The sequence below is a fragment of the Podarcis liolepis genome (assembly GCF_965112155.1).
Source record: "Podarcis liolepis genome assembly, chromosome: 4".
Lineage (NCBI taxonomy): Eukaryota > Metazoa > Chordata > Lepidosauria > Squamata > Lacertidae > Podarcis > Podarcis liolepis.
In genome coordinates this window covers 30,805,825-30,824,583 of record NC_139558.1, presented here as the reverse complement: position 1 = coordinate 30,824,583, position 18,759 = coordinate 30,805,825, and the positions used below count along the sequence as shown (strand labels likewise).

At 41.6% G+C, this 18,759-nt stretch overlaps 2 protein-coding genes across 10 annotated transcripts in view; one reads left to right on the top strand and one right to left on the bottom strand.

The window, feature by feature from the left end:
- GPR45 (G protein-coupled receptor 45) overlaps positions 1 to 18,759 on the top strand; it is a 550,360-nt gene that overhangs the window by 366,053 nt on the left and 165,548 nt on the right. The gene's annotated exons all lie outside the window — the stretch shown is intronic.
- LOC310706205 (uncharacterized protein) overlaps positions 1 to 18,759 on the bottom strand; it is a 65,815-nt gene that overhangs the window by 29,538 nt on the left and 17,518 nt on the right. For all 9 annotated transcript variants that reach the window (XR_014525738.1, XR_014525739.1, XR_014525740.1 and 6 more), the window contains one exon: positions 203 to 305. Coding sequence is in view for 2 of the 9 variants with exons in the window: in XM_083501625.1 (XP_083357751.1) it covers positions 203 to 305 (103 nt within the window). In the remaining 7 variants the exon portion in view is untranslated. The remainder of the gene's footprint in view (positions 1 to 202; positions 306 to 18,759) is intronic.

Here is an 18,759-nt window from a genome sequence, read left to right as displayed (position 1 = left end):
GATGAGTAGAAGTGAATTTCCTTCTAATTTCTTAGTTACGTAACATATTCTGCTCTATAAAGAAAGCTCCCTTAATACATTTAACAGGGTCTTCTACACTTTGCCAAATATTCATATCCCCACATGTTTAGGCAAATTCGTCTTTCAAAAACAGAACAACTTAAAAAGAAAACATGTCTTAGAGAATGATCAAGATGCTCACGCATAATGGATCCACCAACGAGGATGCGAATGTTGAATAACTTTGGAACACACAGGACTTCTGAAACTTCAAAGACCCCATGATCAGAAAACCTGGAAAGAGTCTAGAAGGAAACCATAGATCATTAACAGCTTTGATTGGAAGATTTGGGTATTATAGGCAGAACTTATCAATTTTATAGGTCAAATATCAAACTAAAATGGCCTTGATTTCAGAGTTGCCATTCCTCTTTGTTGTGTCTTGTTTTAACCATTTACAAGTGAGAACATTAATATCTGAAAAGCGAAATCACCATTCAATAAACATCCCGAAGTGTTGTGTGCCATATTTCTATTTGGGAGGCAGTAGTTATCTGAGAGCAGCATTCAGATGCAATCAAGGGGGATCTCAGCTTCACTGAGCTCTCACATGACAGCTTGGATCATTTCGGATCCCTTCCAGCAGAGACAAAACAGCATCAAAAGCAGGAAGGCTTTTTCCCACCCTCTTATTTCCAAGGATGAAAACACAACATCATTAGTCAAATTTACTCTGAACTTCTGCCTCCTCGTGTTGATTTGTACTCAGGTTGAGTAAACATATATTTTCATCATGGTAAATAATGTAAAAAACCTGTCAGTAACTTAATTGCTTAACGAATACTGTATTGTAGGATGTAACCACTTTTTTTTAACTATAGTGCCGAAGTGAAGAGTCTCTCTTAATATATATATATATGAAAGAAAAGAAAAACACCCATTATATCTTGGCAATAAAGAAATCTGTTCCTTGTGGAAACTTTCGTTATTAGAAAATGTCAATCGAGTCTTCCCTCCCAGTTTTTGAAAAGCAAAGAAGAAAAGCCATCAAACAATTCCAAAGACAGACAAACATGAATTCTTTTTGTTGGTTGAAGATACTTTTGCTCATGCTTATGCATTTTTGGAAAATTCAGTCTATGACAAGTGATGACTCCATAATAGGAATGAAGGGCATATGATAGGCTTGGAAGCCCTGACAGTGAAAACAGCAGGTGGCCTCAAAAAGTAAGAAACAAATTTTCATCTGCAGGAGGAAGTATTTTGCATTGCATGTACAAAGAATCTCCTGTAAAGATGACTTTTTTGGCGGTGGGGGTAGTCTTTGCACATGTAAGGACTTGACTTGGGAAAGCCTTGAGGGGAAAGTTTTCTTCTTGAACATAAATTCTTGTTACTGGTGAAAAGACTGTGAGAGGCAGGGCTGCATGCAATTCAAGTTGTTTCTGTTCTGAGGCAAAAAAAACCTATCTACAGTGGTGCCTCAGGTTAAGTATTTAATTCGTTCCGGAGGTCCGTACTTAACCTGAAACTGTTCTTAACCTGAAGCACCACTTTAGCTAATGGGGCCTCCTGCTGCCGCCGCACTGCCGGAGCACGATTTCTGTTCTCATCCTGAAGCAAAGTTCTTAACCTGAGGTACTATTTCTAGGTTAGCGGAGTATGTAACCTGAAGCGTATGTAACCTGAACCTGAAGCGCATGTAACCCGAGGTACCACTGTAATCGAATAAGAACCTAAACTACTGAGACAAAAAAAAGTGGAAGAGAGATTGTGGCCCAGCGGCAGAACACATATGGCACATGCAGAACATATCAGATTCATTTCCTGGCTTCCTTTGATTTAAAAGGTATCTCAGGTAAGAGGGCAGGGGGGGGGTAGCTGGAAAGGTAAAATTGTGACATAATTTGTGTCTCTGATCGCCCTGGGACAAAATCTAAGAAGAGTGGATCCTTTGGGCATCTAAACAAAAAGTTTCATGCAACCTCCGCAAGGTGATGAGCCAAAGAATATGGGGACCCAAAAGCAAATCTACAAGATTAGATCTTCAGGGAGAAAAATACGTAAGAGGCCAGGAGAAAACATCTGCCTGGTGCCTTGGGAAGTTACTGCCAGCCAAATTCAACATGCCTGGGCTACGTGGAATAGTGACCTGACTTGTACTAAGGACAGATGTTCATGTGGTACAATAGGTCAGCTACCTTTAAAATCTGTACGTACTGATATTAGTTCTCGCAACTACAAATATCAGGATATGTATTATTGGCTCAATAAACCCTTGTAAGATAGGCATGTATAGATTAAACTACCAATCATTATTCCTGTTTATCACAGCATTCATTCACTATGACTGCCCAACATCATTTCCAATTCAAATGGCATTTATTACCTACCCACCAGAGCCCGAGCAATGCTTTGCAACAGTGTGAAATTCAGCAAAAAACAAACAAACCATATATCAAATTTTAATTTGTTTTAATTTGACTTAGCATATGATGTGGCACCACTATAAGCCATAGTTCCCTAATAAATAAACCTAAATGAAATAATTGTATCCACACACAGAGAAGGAAATGGACCCATCCTAACTTTCTCCCTCACATGTTAGTTATCTATTTGCAATGACTGCTTCTCTCAGTGCAAGTTCCCTCCAGCATTTTGAGGATGTACAGTCAATGCAGATTTAATCCCTTGGGTGAAAGTAAATGTTTAGTGGGAGAGATCCCTGACTGGAGATCTCTCTTTCCTTAAGTGAAATGCAGTCATAGTGGACGGCCAATTTGATCCAAACAGCAGCAGGGTAAGGGGATGTCTAACCTTTTCCCCTGCATTGGTTTCCCAATCAAAATCTCTGTCTTTCTCTCTCCCTCTCTGTCTCTTTTATACACATAGCTACTACCTCCCCAAGTTCTTTCCTTACAACAGAGAGAGGCATTTTGATCAGGAAAATCATGCATGAAAAGGGGTTAAACACCATCTCTCTCTCAAACTATATGAAAATGATGTATAGATGGTATGTCACACCAGTAAGGATGGCAAAAATGTATAAACTGGGTCAAATACTTGTTGGTAATGTAAAGAAAAAGAAGGTACCGTATTTTTTGCTCTATAAGACGCACCAGACCACAAGACACATCTAGTTTTTGGAGGAGGAAAACAAGGAAAAAAAATATTCTGAATCTCAGAAGCCAGAACAGCAAGAGGGATCACTGTGCAGTGAAAGAAGCAATCCCTCTTGCTGTTCTGGCTTCTGGGATAGCTGCGCAGCCTGCATTCGCTCCATGAGACACACACACATTTCCCCTTACTTTTTAGGAGGGAAAAAGTGAGTCTTATAGAGCAAAAAATACGGTACTTTGTATCATATGTGGTGGGAATGTAGAGAAGTTTTTAAATTTTGGGAGATGATATATAATGAGTTAAAAAGATGTTTAAAATGACATTTGGGGGAAAAACCAGAAGCATTTTTGTTAGGGATTTTAGGACAAGATCTGCCAAGAAAAACAAAGAATTTATTTATGTATGCTGCAACAGCGGCAAGAGTCTTGTTAGCACAAGGATGGAAGAATGAGGAAATCCCAACGAAAGAACAATGGCAAGAAAAACTGAGGAGCTATGCGGAATTGGCAAAGCTGACATACAAACTACGTGAGAAGGACAACAGTGACTTCAAGGAAGAATGGGAACTTTTAACAAATTATTTAAAAAGACAACAAAATGATTTGGATTCCTTGGCAGGTTTTGAATAAACACCCACAAATTTATTAGTAGAACATACGATGGATAAGGCAACGATATGTACAATTTTATAATATGCAGAGAAAATTATGTATAAACAAATCAGAGAAGGGAGTTGAGGGAAGTCTCTGGGGGGTGGGAGAGAGAGGGAGGGGAGGGAGGGAATAAAAAGAGGGGGGAAATGTAATTGGTGATGTTGATTGATAATTTGTGTTGTTAAAAGTTTTCAATATTTTTTTAAAAAAACACACACACACACACCTCTCTCTCTCTCTCTCTCTCTCTCTCTCTCTCACACACACACACACACACACACACACACACCAATCAAGCTGCAACCATAAGAAGCTGCATAGTTTTTTAAGGAAGGAGGGAAGGGCGGGCAAGTGTGGGTGCAATAGGTAGCTTCACCATCTGTAAGGACTAGGGCATAGCATCCCTCTCTTAAAGCAATAGCATTACTTCCCAGCAGTCTTCAAATATAGATGTTCTTGCCTCACTTCACAGCATTCCCACCAAAAGTCTGCATCCAAAATGAAATACAAAACCCAATAAATCCTACAAAGAGAAACTCCATTTTTTCAAAGTGGAACAGACTGGGCAAATGCTAGACCCTTCACTCTACTTTTCAGGATTTGGAATTTGGTGTTCTCACCTACTAGAATGAGTTGGAATTTAAGGGAAGGAGTCTGAGTGGAAAAGGTGTATAAACGCAGGGATCCCTGAACTGATGGCTTTGGTTAAGAGCCCTGCTGGGTTACAAAGCTGCACCCGCAACTTATGGAAGATCTTTCACAGCTTCAGTGTGTATCTTTAAAACTACTAAACCACTCACAAAAGCACATAAATTTATTTGAATTAGCTCTACTTATTGTGCATATTTTCTTTCTTGCAATCTGCTACACCAAAGGACATAGTCAGTGCCTGCCTTCAGTAGTATGGCAGTGGTACTGCTAGCTATGTCTTGTCTTCTATCCACTGTAAATAAAAAATAAAAATTGTGGTCTCTTCCAATAATTGTTGCCCTGGATTTATTTGTGCACTGTCAGCAGTGGTATGTATAAATTAAAGGTTCAAGAATCAGGCTAATGGCTAAAGGTTCTGGATAAGATATCAGACTTGGACTAATGGAAGTTGCAGTCCAAAGCATATTGAGGGCACCAACTTGGGAAAGGCTGTTCTTGCCATTGTGCTTTGCTTCAGATCTATGAAAGCCTGTCAGTGGAATGAACAGGTTTAACTTGAAATCCACAGAGTAACATCCAGACCTACACCTGTACATTGCATGCTCTCCATCCACACACTATACAAATTAGCTTGTTATTACATGGAAGCAAGCCCTATTTACCTCCTCGGAACATTCATCTGAGCAAAGTGTTTACAGTGCCAGCTTTCTTTCTCCCTTGCCCACTCTAAACCCAGATTTATGTTTGCATATTTCACACACACACACACACAAAGATGCTCTTTGTGTGCCATTCTGCACGTGCGTAAATTGGGTGTGCATCTTTTGTAAGCTTCTAATGCAAGCATCGAACACAAAATGAAAAGCCTTTGGCAACTATTCCCTGGAGAGGAACCACAGAAATAAATTATTAAAAATCCATCCATGTTTAAGCAGCACAGGGAAGTGAGGAAACACACAATGCTTTAGGCTGATTTTTGCTTTCATTATTTTAGCGCCCAGATGATGGGTTCTAAAAAGTATACTAGATCTCATTAGCTATTAAGTCAGATTCATCTGGGTGCTCACAAATCCAAATAAGCTATGATGCAATAGGCTTAACAGAGGCATATATGGACAGAAAAAAATATGTGTTAAACCACAAATTTCCTGTCTCAATCTGCTGTTACTAATTAAAATATGATTTCCCATTTATTTATTTATTTATTTATTTCAAGTACTACATGACTTTAGGGGAATGTGATGAGGTAAGGACCTTTTTTAAAAATAAAAAAGGGAAGAAAGAAAAAGGAGTCATATATATCAGCTTGCTACATTTATATCCCACCTTTCCATCCAAAATGCAGCTAACAACAATAAAATCAACAATTAAATACATCAAAAAGCAGATCGCTTTGTCATCGTGCTCTGCTGCTAAATTTAACTGATCATCTGTATTACAATTCCTGCCCTCCCTCCCTCCCTTTGGGGTGTTGGTAGTGCTTCAATCTGAGCATGCGAAAGTGAGCACAACGTAACCTTCCTTGCAAACAACAGTGATCACTACCTGCTGGCATTGCAAGAGCGAAGTTTAGCCCTCCCAGACAACTTCCTTCCATACAAGTGAACAGAGTGTTGAACTGTAAGATAATACAGCAACAGCAACTACTCCCCTGAGAGGATGCTCCATCCTCCACTCACAGGCAGTGGCATAGCACGGGTTGTCAGCACCCGGGGCTGCCTGGAGGGGTGGAAGTGAGGGAAGGACCTCATTCCATGGAGGGAGAGGTCACATCCTGGTTTGCATGGAGAAGCTGTTTTCAACAGAGCCCAGCAACAGAGCCCAGCAACAGAATCATGCAGCTGTACTGAGACAGCACCCGGAGTTGAAATTTTGTGCCCCAACAATTTTGCGCCCAGGGCAACCATCTGTGTGGGCTCCATACACCACTGCTCACAGGGAGCCTATAGAGTTGCTATGTGCCCCACAGCAGAGATCACTATAATACACAGGTCTTCTTTCAGCATGACTGCTGAACATAGCAAAATGTGACACACACATAGACACGCCGTCTGTTATTTACTAATGATAAAGCAACTCTGACTGGACGGTGGCTTGAGGGACTTAACAGTGCTGTTTCATGACCCATCTCCATAGGCTTAAAACTTACGGTGAATGTTCCACCCTACCTATGTGCATGCAACATTTCTTGAGCACTGACTTCATAGTTGGAAGTTACAGTAAAGGCCATTGCACACAGCCCATCTGCTCTGTGTGTGTGCCTGTGCGCGCGTACACATGTGCATGTACACATGTTCTTTAAATGAGTAGAGTGATTCCAGCTCATCCTACCCAGCTGGCACATGTGGAACTTGGAATTCTGTGTGCCACCCTTAGTGTGCTTTGGGTGTGATGATCAGTAGGCCTCCAAGTTCTGCTTGTACAGAGTGAGTTGGAAAGCATTCGCACATGAGAAAGAGGCGCTAAGGGAAACTGCCACAGAGCAAAATGCCCTGTATCTAACATCACTTTCTTATGAACCACCATCACCACCAAGGGAGATTCTGTTGCAAGGGAGACTCATTGCACCACTGACCACTCACAGATGCCACACGCCAAAAGTAGGAGCGATGGTCCAGAAAGTACACAATATTTTTTTCCCCAAGCAGAGATATTTTCCCCCACATGAATTCGGAGCCACAGTATCTGTTTCCTTTGTTATTCCTGCTAAGCCACCTGAGCCAGCAGCATTAACATCTAGAACCTGTGAGTTACAGATCTCCAAATGTCATGATTCAGACTGCTTAACAGGCACATCTGGAAGTGTCCAGAATGTTTCTGTAATATTTCATCTAAATCTGCCATTTAAATCCACTGCTTTTTCACCCTATCCTCACTGGAGATGGGGAACGTTTTTCTGCCTCCCCTTGGTGACACCTTTCTGAGTATTTCAAAAGATGTCAACATAAACTCCTTTAATCATCCTCCTTTCTTTCTTTTTCCCCATGCTAAACATACCTAATTCCTTCAACTTTCTTTTCTATTTCACTACCCTCACAGACCTTTTATCATGTTTGTGATCCCGCTCTGAATATTCTTCCATTTTTCATCATTGTTTTTGAACTGTTGTGCAGAGAGATGAATATATTACACGATGCCAGGGACTACCAGCCGTGCTTGCGTCTTATGAACTCCTCCTGAGCCCTGGACTTACCCTTCCCAGGACTAAAATTGACCTTTAATACAAACCTCCCCATAACCTGTTTGGGATGCTGGAAACATTTGGAGCAATAAGTAGAGGGTTCCTCTGAGCCTCTGCAGACTGCACTTTCCTCACCACTCAGTTAAATGCAGCCACAATGATTTTATAAATAGTGCTATATTTTTAATATATGCACTGTAGCTGCTATCATATAACTATAATACACCCTATTCGCCAAAGAATTGATGCTTTAGAATTATGATGCTGGAGGAGACTCCTGAGAGTCCCATGGACTGCAAGAAGATCAAACCTCTCCATTCTGAAGGAAATCAGCCCTGAGTACTCACTGGAAGGACAGATCGTGAAGCTGAGGCTCCAATACTTTGGCCACCTCATAAGAAAAGAGAAGACTCCCTGGAAAAGACCCTGATGTTGAGAAAGATGGAGGGCACAAGGAGAAGGGGACGACAGAGGACGAGATGGTTGGACAGTGTTCTCGAAGCTACTAACATGAGTTTGACCAAACTGTGGGAGGCAGTGAGAGACAGGAGTGCCTGGCGTGCTCTGGTCCATGGGGTCACGAAGAGTCAGACACGACTAAATGACTAAACAACAACAACAACAACACACCCTAAGGATCAAAAACAGTATTTTGAACTGTGCTCAGAATCAACAGCCAATTTATAACCTTGGCAAGGTATGTTTCAGTCTGCCTGCTCCAAGGGTGGGCTGATGTACATAGCTAGATGCTTATGTAGATAGAAATATGATTTTAAAAGTCTGATAGATTAAGAAATTGGCACCATACTTACACAAGCAGCTCCCCAAAATATTTTTCTGACAGAGTTTATTCACTCTTGTTTTCATTGTAGTTTTATGTTTGGCTTGCAAATTGGAAAAGTGTATCTTATTAAACGCAAGACTTGGTTCCACCTATGTTAATTAATAAATAAAAAGTTGTTGAAAACCAAATGAAAAATCCTGATTTCCCCTGTTTATGATGATCAAATGAGTCTTTCATATTGCATCTTATACTTCACCATTTTGAAAGCTAGTTACAGATACCACAACGTAGTAAGTAATCAAAGACTTACTTCATATTTATTTTACTAAAAAAAAAAAGTCATGCCACTTATCTTGTATTAACCGTTCTCTTAGGTAGCATAAGCTTACTTAATTACTACTGAAGAAGATTATGGATGAAATAAAGAAAAGATTTTCTCTTTTACCCCTCCCTCTAAAAAAACAAAACAAAGGACAAACCTGCACACTCTTCCAACAGAAAACAGGACGTTCTGATCCCTTTTGCACATGCAAAAATGGAATAGTTAATTTTGCAAATTTGATAGGAACTGATTACCTGGAATTACTCTAAGTATCCATTTCAGGCCCTAAAAAGGGAATTATTTGGGGCGGGGAGCTTAGGACTGAAAAGAAATGCTGGAGTCTTATTATTCCTTAAAATCAGCTATGCACGCACAACATCATTAACAAGTGTACAAAGTATGCATGCATGTATTTCGACTGATGTGATAGACAATAGTAGTTGTGGCCTGTCATACCATCCGTCTGCATATTAAACAGTCCCCAAGTACACATTGACACAGCAGACCTTAATAGCTTGGAAGCCGTAACAATCTATTGATTCAATAATTGGCATGTTAAAGAGCATCTTGTACTCCATCAGTGTTTTAGCTAATTTGCTTATCTATCTATCTCCTCACCTACCTAAATACATCGTATAGCTAATTTAGAGCTTATACTTCAGCTCCATCCTTTTACACGTTGCACTTTTTGCCTTCGTGGAATATTTCTGAATAACAGGAGTACGCTGCATGAGGGTTTATATATAAAAGGGGGCCTGTTCTAACAACTTATATCACACCTACCTTGCTAGTAGTCACATTTGAGCTTTGTCTAGGCATGCATCCAGGCCATTTCTATTTTGTGGGTGGGATTCAGTTGCATAAAAAGAAAATTCAGGTTGCGCTGTTAAAATGGATTTGGTGTTCTTGCACAACATAGCTGCTTCCCCCCCACACACACACACACACAAAAAAAAACACAACCTGATGTTTTACAGAAATTAAAATGATGGGGAAATGCACTGAAAAGTGTGGGGAAATAGTTGCATGGTGTGACATGGTATAATCTCTGTGCAAGCAAATCAGAGTTGATGCTTAATAAACAGCCAACATCATACAGCCTTCCTGCAAACTTTGTGCAAACAGAAACCAAGATGAATTCTCAATAAACAGGTTGTATGGAAACGGGCAAGGAAAAGGTTTCCTTTTATCATTTTCCTCACTCACAGCTGGCCACTTGGCCTGATTTAAATCTCTTGAAATCAATAAGACATATCCTGTTCACATACATAGAAAGCAAATGTGCTGCTGTGGCTACATGTATTGATTTAGCGGGTGGCAACCTCATTCAGACCCCAGATCAACCATGAAACTTGATCCGTAGCCTTTTGCAAGTCCTTTCTCAGCCTAACCTACGGAAATGAGCAGCCTAACCCACCTCACAGGCTTAGTGTAAAGCAGAAATGAGCTCTTGGAGGAAAGGAAGGATGAAATTGGGTAAATGAAGCTCGTCTTGGATCAGTCTTGGAGGACTGTGGCTCGCTAATTATTAAATATACATCCCGATAAGAAGGTTAAGCAAATGAATTTTGTTTATCCTTTCTGAATATAACAAACAAGAGCTAAGCTATTTCTGCAATATTCAAATGTAAGGGGAAATAGAAGTATGATTTAAAAGGAAAGATAACTAAACAGAGAAACTATATAGCATTAATATTAAAAAGAAAGAGTGTCATTCCCCAACACTGCACCATGTTCAAACTAGCACTTATTGTAATCACAAAACATATATATCCGGCTTGCCGGTTGCATAAGAACACACACGCACCCTTCTCCTTTGCATTGCTTATAATAAGAGCAGCAATAATATGGGTACTGCACAAATAGACACTATCACTTTTCACACATACATTTCAAATTGCTTTTTTAGGTGCATAGTCAACCCTATTGTGCACATTTTGCCAACAGGAAAATAATAATAATCTCGGATACATTTTGTGACTTGTCTGGAGCTGGGAGAAGTGTTATAAGGGTCCTTCATGTCTTGCTTGTGTTGATTTATATTTTGTGTGTGTGTGTGCAAAACGTTTATGTACATTTTCCCCAATTTACACCACCCTTTACGAGGAAAGAATCAGATGTAAATGCTTAAATCTTTCCCAAAAAAAAAAGAAGTTCACACCTTTCTCTCTCTCTCTCTCTCTCTCTCTCTCTCTCTCTCTCTCTCTCTCTCTCTCATTAAAGGTAAAGGTACCCCTGACCATTAGGTCCAGTCACGGACGACTCTGGGGTTGCACGCTCATCTCGATCTATAGACCGAGGAGCCAGCGTTTGTCCGCAGACAGCTTCTGGGTCATGTGGCCAGCATGACTAAGCCGCTTCTGGCGAACCAGAGCAGCACACAGAAATCCTGTTTACCATCCCGCCGGAGTGGTACCTATTTGTCTACTTGCACTTGATGTGCTTTCAAACTGCTAGGTGGGCAGGAGCTGGGACTGAGCTTGCCCCGTCGTGGGGATTCAAAGCACCGACATTCTAATCGGTAAGCCCTAGGCTCTGTGGTTTAGACTACAGCACCACCCGCATCCCATTTGCTCTCATTAAAGCTACCCACAAAAACTTTGCCCAAACATGAATCTTGCCAATACTCCAACTTTCCGGCTGTGTTTTGGGGCACAGTTGACTCCAAGTTTCTAATTTTGTCTGTTTTGAAAACTCCTGTCTTGAATCCCTTCACTGGACCCTCCACCTTAGCCTCCTTTGCTCATCATAGTGGTTTGTTAACCTAGCAGCAGGGATGGCAATAAGATTCTCTTGGTATTGAGCTCTGGGCAAGGGTGACCTCAGAAGCCTGAGCAGGTTGGAAGTAGCAAGTGTTGTTTTTAACCTGGCTGATGTCCTGCCTGAAATGAGAACATACTCCAGGGTCTCTTGGCCACAACATAGGGCTCTCTTCCTCTTCCTCTTCTTCTCTCTCTCTCCCTCCCAGTGGCTTAGTCAGGTTAGAGGCAGCTTGCAAAGATGGTGACACTCTTGGCCAACTGGGTGCCAGTCAGTGTTGAGCAAGAATCCTGGCCTTGCTACTGCCAGTAATACAATTTTCCTCCAGGCCCAGATATTGAACTTTAGAATTGGCATGAATAAACGACTGCTATTGTGCTGAACTGAAGATGACCACATTCTCAAGAATAATGATAGTTGTTTGGGGAGGGAGTGTAAAACTCGCTCTAACCTAAGGGATGAGTTGACTCAGGATTACTGCATTCATAACCCACCGCCCATACTTGGACATCTGTCATTATTTTATTTATTTAAGTTTATTCATATTTCTGTACATTTGTACAACCTCGTCCTGCTTGCCCTGTGAAGACAGTGGCTTGCGGTACATTTTAAATGAAACAATAGGCAGCCTGCAGGATGTTGAGTCTGCATTTAAATGCAGGAGAAAAGTAGTATGCATGGGAGACAGCCCGGGGTGGAGGGCTACAAGGCCAATTTGTCCTTGTTGTGTCAGAAGCTGATGGGGAATCCATGCAGTCTACTTTTCCATGGAGGAATCCTTGCAGTTCTGTTTTTCTACAGGGCTTCATCATGCCTTTGATATTGCAAACTAAGCACAGGCCATACCTATGAATGCAAAAAAAGTATTAAAAATTAACACATTGTCTGCTTAATCTACCCTGTGCTTTACATGCCCAAAATACCAGAGAGAAAGAATTCAGTGAATCCATAATGGGAAAAAAAAATACTCCTTTTTCCCATTTCCCCATTGGGCTAAGTCTGGACTTCACTCATCATTGAAGCGATATATGGCAGAAGCTTCCTGTACGAAGGAGGCAGGCAGGTGGAGGGTGTTTCAATTAAGGGCCAAACTAGGCATGGAGCAGAAGACACATGATTCGGTTCTCCCATGGTTTGTTTCTTTAAGGGCCATTGCTCAGTGTAAGACCTTTTGGATCTTTAATTCAGCCTCTGGTACTGCCAGCTAGGACTGGGAAACGCTTATGTCTGAGCCTCTGTAAGTCAATATAGACAGTACTGAGCCACATAGAACCATGTTGTGACTAGGAATAAGGCAGCTTACTGTACCTATGTTTTTAAAATGTAATTGAAGCTGCTTGGGGGAGGGGGGCTGAATCCAATCAGGTCTATGATATGCCTGTGCTGTTAAAGAAATTCATTCAGAAAGCATTCACAAAACAATTATTACCACTTATTTGCGCCATTTTGTCCAATAAACACCCTCTGCTTCCAAGCTGTTTGCCCTAAGGAGAGAAACTAGGATGTGCTCATGTGGTCCAGAAGGCAGATCAAGAATGCAGCCAGGTTTTATGTTTTATGGATAGCTATACCCATTGATAATAGATGTGAAGGCAGCTAGATTATGATACCCGCCACCACTTTTTCCCCCAAACCTTTCTGAAATGTTATTGTCTGCCATTAACATCAATAATCCCTCTTGTAGTAATATTATGGCAATTCCCCACCAACCAAATTAAGGGGAAGCTAAATATAATGATTTTTTTTCACTGGTGCATTTTAAGATTGATCGTGTGAGATATCAAAAGTCAAAGTTCTTCAGACAGCTATTAATATGAAAATTGGCGCTGCATATATTATGGTAAAGATGACAGATTATTTCTGGTCGGTATCTCTAATGCTATAATACCTGGTCAGTATTTAACCCGGTCAGGGGGGTTCCTCTGGCTCACAGGCACAACAAGACCCAGAAGGGATCCTAATTTGGCCAAAGGTCATTATTCCCCAGTCACACCCAGCTGCCCTACACGTGACATCATATGACCCCAGGTAGAGTGGGTATAGCCACTGCTCCAAAGGAGCGATCAAGAGCCTTAAATGCTCCTCTTTTCAGTCTATCTTGAATTCAAGCAGGTCTGCAAATGGCAAAGTTCCACTGCAATCATGATGCTGCCAAGTGATTGACAGGTACAGGTGCCCCCACCCAGCTGTGTAAGTGGACCATGGGGCTGGGTAAAATCAGCATCCAAATGGCTGCCTCAATCCTGTTCCCGTCATCTAAAGGTAAAGGCAAACAGTTATGTCTGCAGTTATCATGCCCAAGTGTCAAGCACATGCAGTCTCCCATACTTTCTCCTCTGGCTTGACGAAGAGAAGATCAGATGCTTTTACTTCTTCTTTTTTTACAAAAATATATAATAATAATAATGGAGTATTATGTTTAAATACAGGCCTTTTGTTTAAACTTAACTATTGTTTAGGGAAACAAGTCAGGACCAGCAACCAAGGTTTGAAGTTAGCTTAAATTTGTACAGCTTTTGGACTTTGTGGCTATGTTTGCACATAGCACTAAACCATGATTTAGTGCAGAGGTGGGTAACTTAGAATCATAGAATTGTAGAGTTGTGAGAGACTACTTGTGGCCTTTGGGACTTCAACTGGTTGCTCTTCCCTAGTTTAAGGTTACACACAGAGACATGAAGCAGATGATGTGAGTCTCAGGCTCGTGAACTATCCTCTCCCCTTTCCTTCTCCCACAAAGCTGAGAGAAGGCTTTTGACAGAATTCATTTCACAATCAAAAAAAAAAAACCCACCCTGATTTGTCATTGCCTATGAACCAGCGATGGTGGTTTAAAACAAATTCTGATTAATTAAACAAGCCAGACAGCCCCAAATCTCTGTTTGTTCTGATCTCTGGTTCAGGTGTAATGACAAGCCAGCTTTCATGGGAAGTGAAATGAACTTTTTCCTTCCTGCTCATGCTTAGTGTCACATGAGAAGTGGGGCAACAAGTAACTGTGGTTAGTTGAAAATGGAAACAAAAGCTTCTGATCTCCTCACAGCCACATAGGAGGAGGACAGAAAGAGCCTGATGTTCATGTATGCAATAGGTAAAGGTAAAGGTACCCCTGCCCGTACGGGCCAGTCTTGACAGACTCTAGGGTTGTGCGCTCATCTCACTCTAGAGGCCGGGAGCCAGCGCTGTCCGCAGACACTTCCGGGTAACGTGGCCAGCGTGACAAAGCTGCTCCGGCGAACCGGCACCAGAGCAGCACACGGAAACGCCGTTTACCTTCCCGCTATAAAGCGGTACCTATTTATCTACTTGCACTTGCTTTTGAACTGCTAGGTGGGCAGCAGCTGGGACCGAACGGCGGGAGCTCACCCCGCCACGGGGATTCGAACTGCCGACCATGCGATCAGCAAGTCCTAGGTGCTGAGGTTTTACCCACAGCGCCACCCACATCCCCATGTATGCAATGCTAAACTTCAATTCAGTGATACATCCAAACAGAGTCATTGCTAAATGTGCTAAGAGTGGTTTCAACACACATTCCATTCATTCTGAGGCTCCCACCCCAAAAGAAAGACAATGTGTGCTCATACCACTTCTAACATGCTGGGAATGTCTGTTCTCCCACTAATCTAGACTAATTTGGCAAATTTCTCAATTTCTCTTTCTGAAAAATGGAAATTCAAAATTACCTTACCCATGAAACTGTTGAGGATGGAAATGATAAAGAATACAAAATACTTTGTAATTAAAAGGGCTCACTGAATTAATAACTTGTATTCAACAACAAAAATATCCTTCGCTATAAGAATTAAATGTGAGTTTTGGACCATGGCATAGCTATATGCTCTACAGAAAGCTTAACCAGACCTTTCTCTTTTGTACGAAATATTGTTTATTGGTCTGCATTGTTTTCCATATCATGCTAAAACAGCTTTCATATTTCACCCTTCATTACAGTTTTCCATTGCATGTATTAGATAAGGCAAGGACAATTTTTGCTGCGTTTTATCTGTCGATCCATCTATCTATCCATCCATCCATGATCCAACTGTCCATTCTGTACTAATAATCATGGTCACTGAACATCCAGTCTGCTTCACAGGGTGATGAAAATGAGTTCTCTAGCATTACTGTAAAACGTACGTTTTAAGTGGGTTAATAAGGACCGGGAGACAGTTTCAACCAGCAGGTTATTTGCCTTCAATAAATTGATTCCTTCTTCCTTTACACACCCTGTGCATTGGGCAAGTGTAATTGAAGGCAGCCCAGGCTGGCTGACATCTGTTTCGTTACTAGATATACATTTGCCAAGAAGCTGGACAGCAATATCCATTTGGTATTCACAGAAAGTACTTGCAGAACAATAATGACAATAATTGCCTCTGATTCTTGTGTTTACAACATTGCCAAAGAATCATTAGGGCCTTATTTATAGATAATGCTTATTAATCACATGGATTTGAATTCTGGAATGTATTAGATTAATATTCTTTTGTAGCCTAGTTCTGCCCTAATGCTGTGAAAAGCGTTTGCTGAAGGCAATTCACCGGAATAACTTATGGGGGGAAAGTTAAATACAGCTGGTAATCTGCAGGTGACAGATAAAGAGCATAGGTGTGTGTGAGAGAGAGTGTGTGTCTCAGTTAGTACATCAAATGGTTGGTGTGGAATTGTCTTTACAAAGGCCTTCCTCACAGAAGTTTTCAGAAATAGCAACTGGTGCATAACACTGTGGCCAAACTGCTTTCAGCCCCTGCCATGGCTTTTGGTTTTTTAGAGTACAATTCAAATTGCTGCTCGTGGCTTTTAAAAGCCCTATAACATTTGGGACCGGGATATTGAAAGGATAGCTTTATGCCACATGAACTCGTCTACCCACTGAGATTGTCAGTGGATGTCTTAGTGGAGGTCCTATTCAGAGTGCGTCTCTCAGAGACACCAATGGAAGTATGATGGGAAAGGTAGCGGGTACTCAAACCCAATCTGGACTTTGGCCATGTTTTGGTAAAGGTAAAGGTAAAGGGACCCCTGACCATTAGGTCCAGTCGTGGCAGACTCTGGGGTTGCAGTGCTCATCTCACTTTATTGGCCGAGGGAGCTGGCATACAGCTTCCAGGTCATGTGGCCAGCATGACTAAGCCGCTTCTGACGAAACAGAGCAGCACACGGAAACACCGTTTACCTTCCCGCCAGAGTGGTACCTATATATCTACTTGCACTTTGACGTGCTTTCAAACTGCTAGGTTGGCAGGAGCAGGGACCGAGCAATGGGAGCTCACCCCGTCGCGGGGATTCGAACCACCGACCTTCTGATCGGCAAGTCCTAGGCTCTGTGGTTTAACCCATAGCGCCACCCGTGGTACCCCATCTCATTTAAAGAAACAGTAGCATAAGAAACTGTCGCAAAGGTTAAGGATGCAGCCCCTCCCCACCCCCATTGCTCAGAGGGGTGCAGCTGGCAGTGGTATGAGATGGGGGGCTCTGGCAGCAGCTAGGTTTTGGAAATCCATCCCCCAGGAGATTCTCCCTCACACTTTACAGGCTTTCTGATATTCAGTGGAAACTTACGTTTCATCAGTAGGGCTGCTTCTCCATTATTCATAGGTGGCCCAAGCTGGGAGGAAGCATCCCCCTAACTAGCCTGCTGTCCTCAGATGCTGTGGAGGATACTATCCCAATGCCAGCGTTGAAGTAACTGGCAGTCCAGTTAGCATATATACGTATGTAGAATGGGAGAGTACCGTCTTGTCTTTTCCCTCAGGCAGCAAAATGTCTTGAGCCAGCCCTGCTCATGAGGACTTTGATTGGCAGGGAATTTCTCCTCATTCATTATTTTGATATTTGGGTTTGTTTGGTATTTGTGTGTGCGTGCACTGGTTTTTTGTTTGTTATGTGAATTTATTTTTGTTACTTTTTGATTGATTATTGTACTGCCTCTGTGTGTGTTTTAATTTAATGTTTGCATGCTGCTTTGAAGGCCTTCAATGGGGGAAAAGCTGTCAAACATATTTTTTTATATATGAACTGTTCTAAAAGCTAAATACTCCTTCACACATTTCATTCTTCCTAATCAGAGGGAGAGATTATAATGCAACATCATGAATCAAGTCTGCACCGGCACATAGAATGGACTGCTAACCCGTGCATCAGTTAAAGAAGTTCTTGCGATGCTTCTTTTTTGAATGTAGAACTTATCTCTGTGTTGGAAAAATATTACGTATAAAGCTGCTCTAACCACATTGGACTGGATTCAACTAACAAATCCAACTAGCAGAAGCCAGAACACAGACTTCCCCTAGTGCATTGGGGCTTACCTCACTTTCCTTCCCCCCACCATTTGCCACAAACACACACCTAATTTTCTCGGGGGGGGGGCGTCCAGGAGAACATACACCCCCGAATAGTTTACCCAGACAGGAGACGGAGTCTTGTTCCATCTGGCAAGCTGAAAATCTTGTGCTCATGAAACAATTGTCATAGCACTACGGTGAATTCCTCTCCTTATTAATTTCAAAGTCGCATTGTGTCGCATTGAACTTACTCCCTTGTAAAGTGTGCATTACAGCCCTAAAAGCCCAAACCAAGACTATATTCCATGAAATAAAAGCAGTCCAAGAAGCCTTAGATCATTTATGCAAGTGAAGCCCCACCGACTGCTACTCTGGGACTTCCCTATTTAGAACGATATGACTATTTTATTGTTGTGGACAGAGCAACTCTATATATCTCTAGCCATGGGTAGGCAAACTAAGGCCCGGAGGCTGGATCTGGCCCGATCACCTTCTAAATCCAGCCCGCGGACAGTCCGGCAATCAGTGTGTGTTTACATGAGCAGAATGTGTCCTTTTTATTTAAAATGCATCTCTGGGTTATTTGTGGGGCATAGAAATTCATTCTTCTTCTTTTTTCAAAATATACTCTGGCCCCCCACAAGATCTGAGGGACAGTGGACCGGCCCCTGTTGAAAAAGTTTGCTGGCCCCTGCTCTAAGCAATCCCTGTTGAATTAAAGCATTGTATAGGATTGAAATCTTAATTGTTCTCTTATAGCCTGATCCTATACATGTTGACCTGGGAGTAAGCCTCACTGCATTCCATGAAACTTATCCCTGATATTGTTTACTTAGGGGAGTAAGTGCCATTCAACTCAATAACATTTGCTGATAAGTAAACATGCACACAAACTCATTCTGAAAGAGAAGGGGAAAGATCATGTTATTTGTGCATGTTATATTAGGATCTACTTTGATGTTAGATGTGTAAATGTTAGACAGTCAATGAGGTGTGGTGGT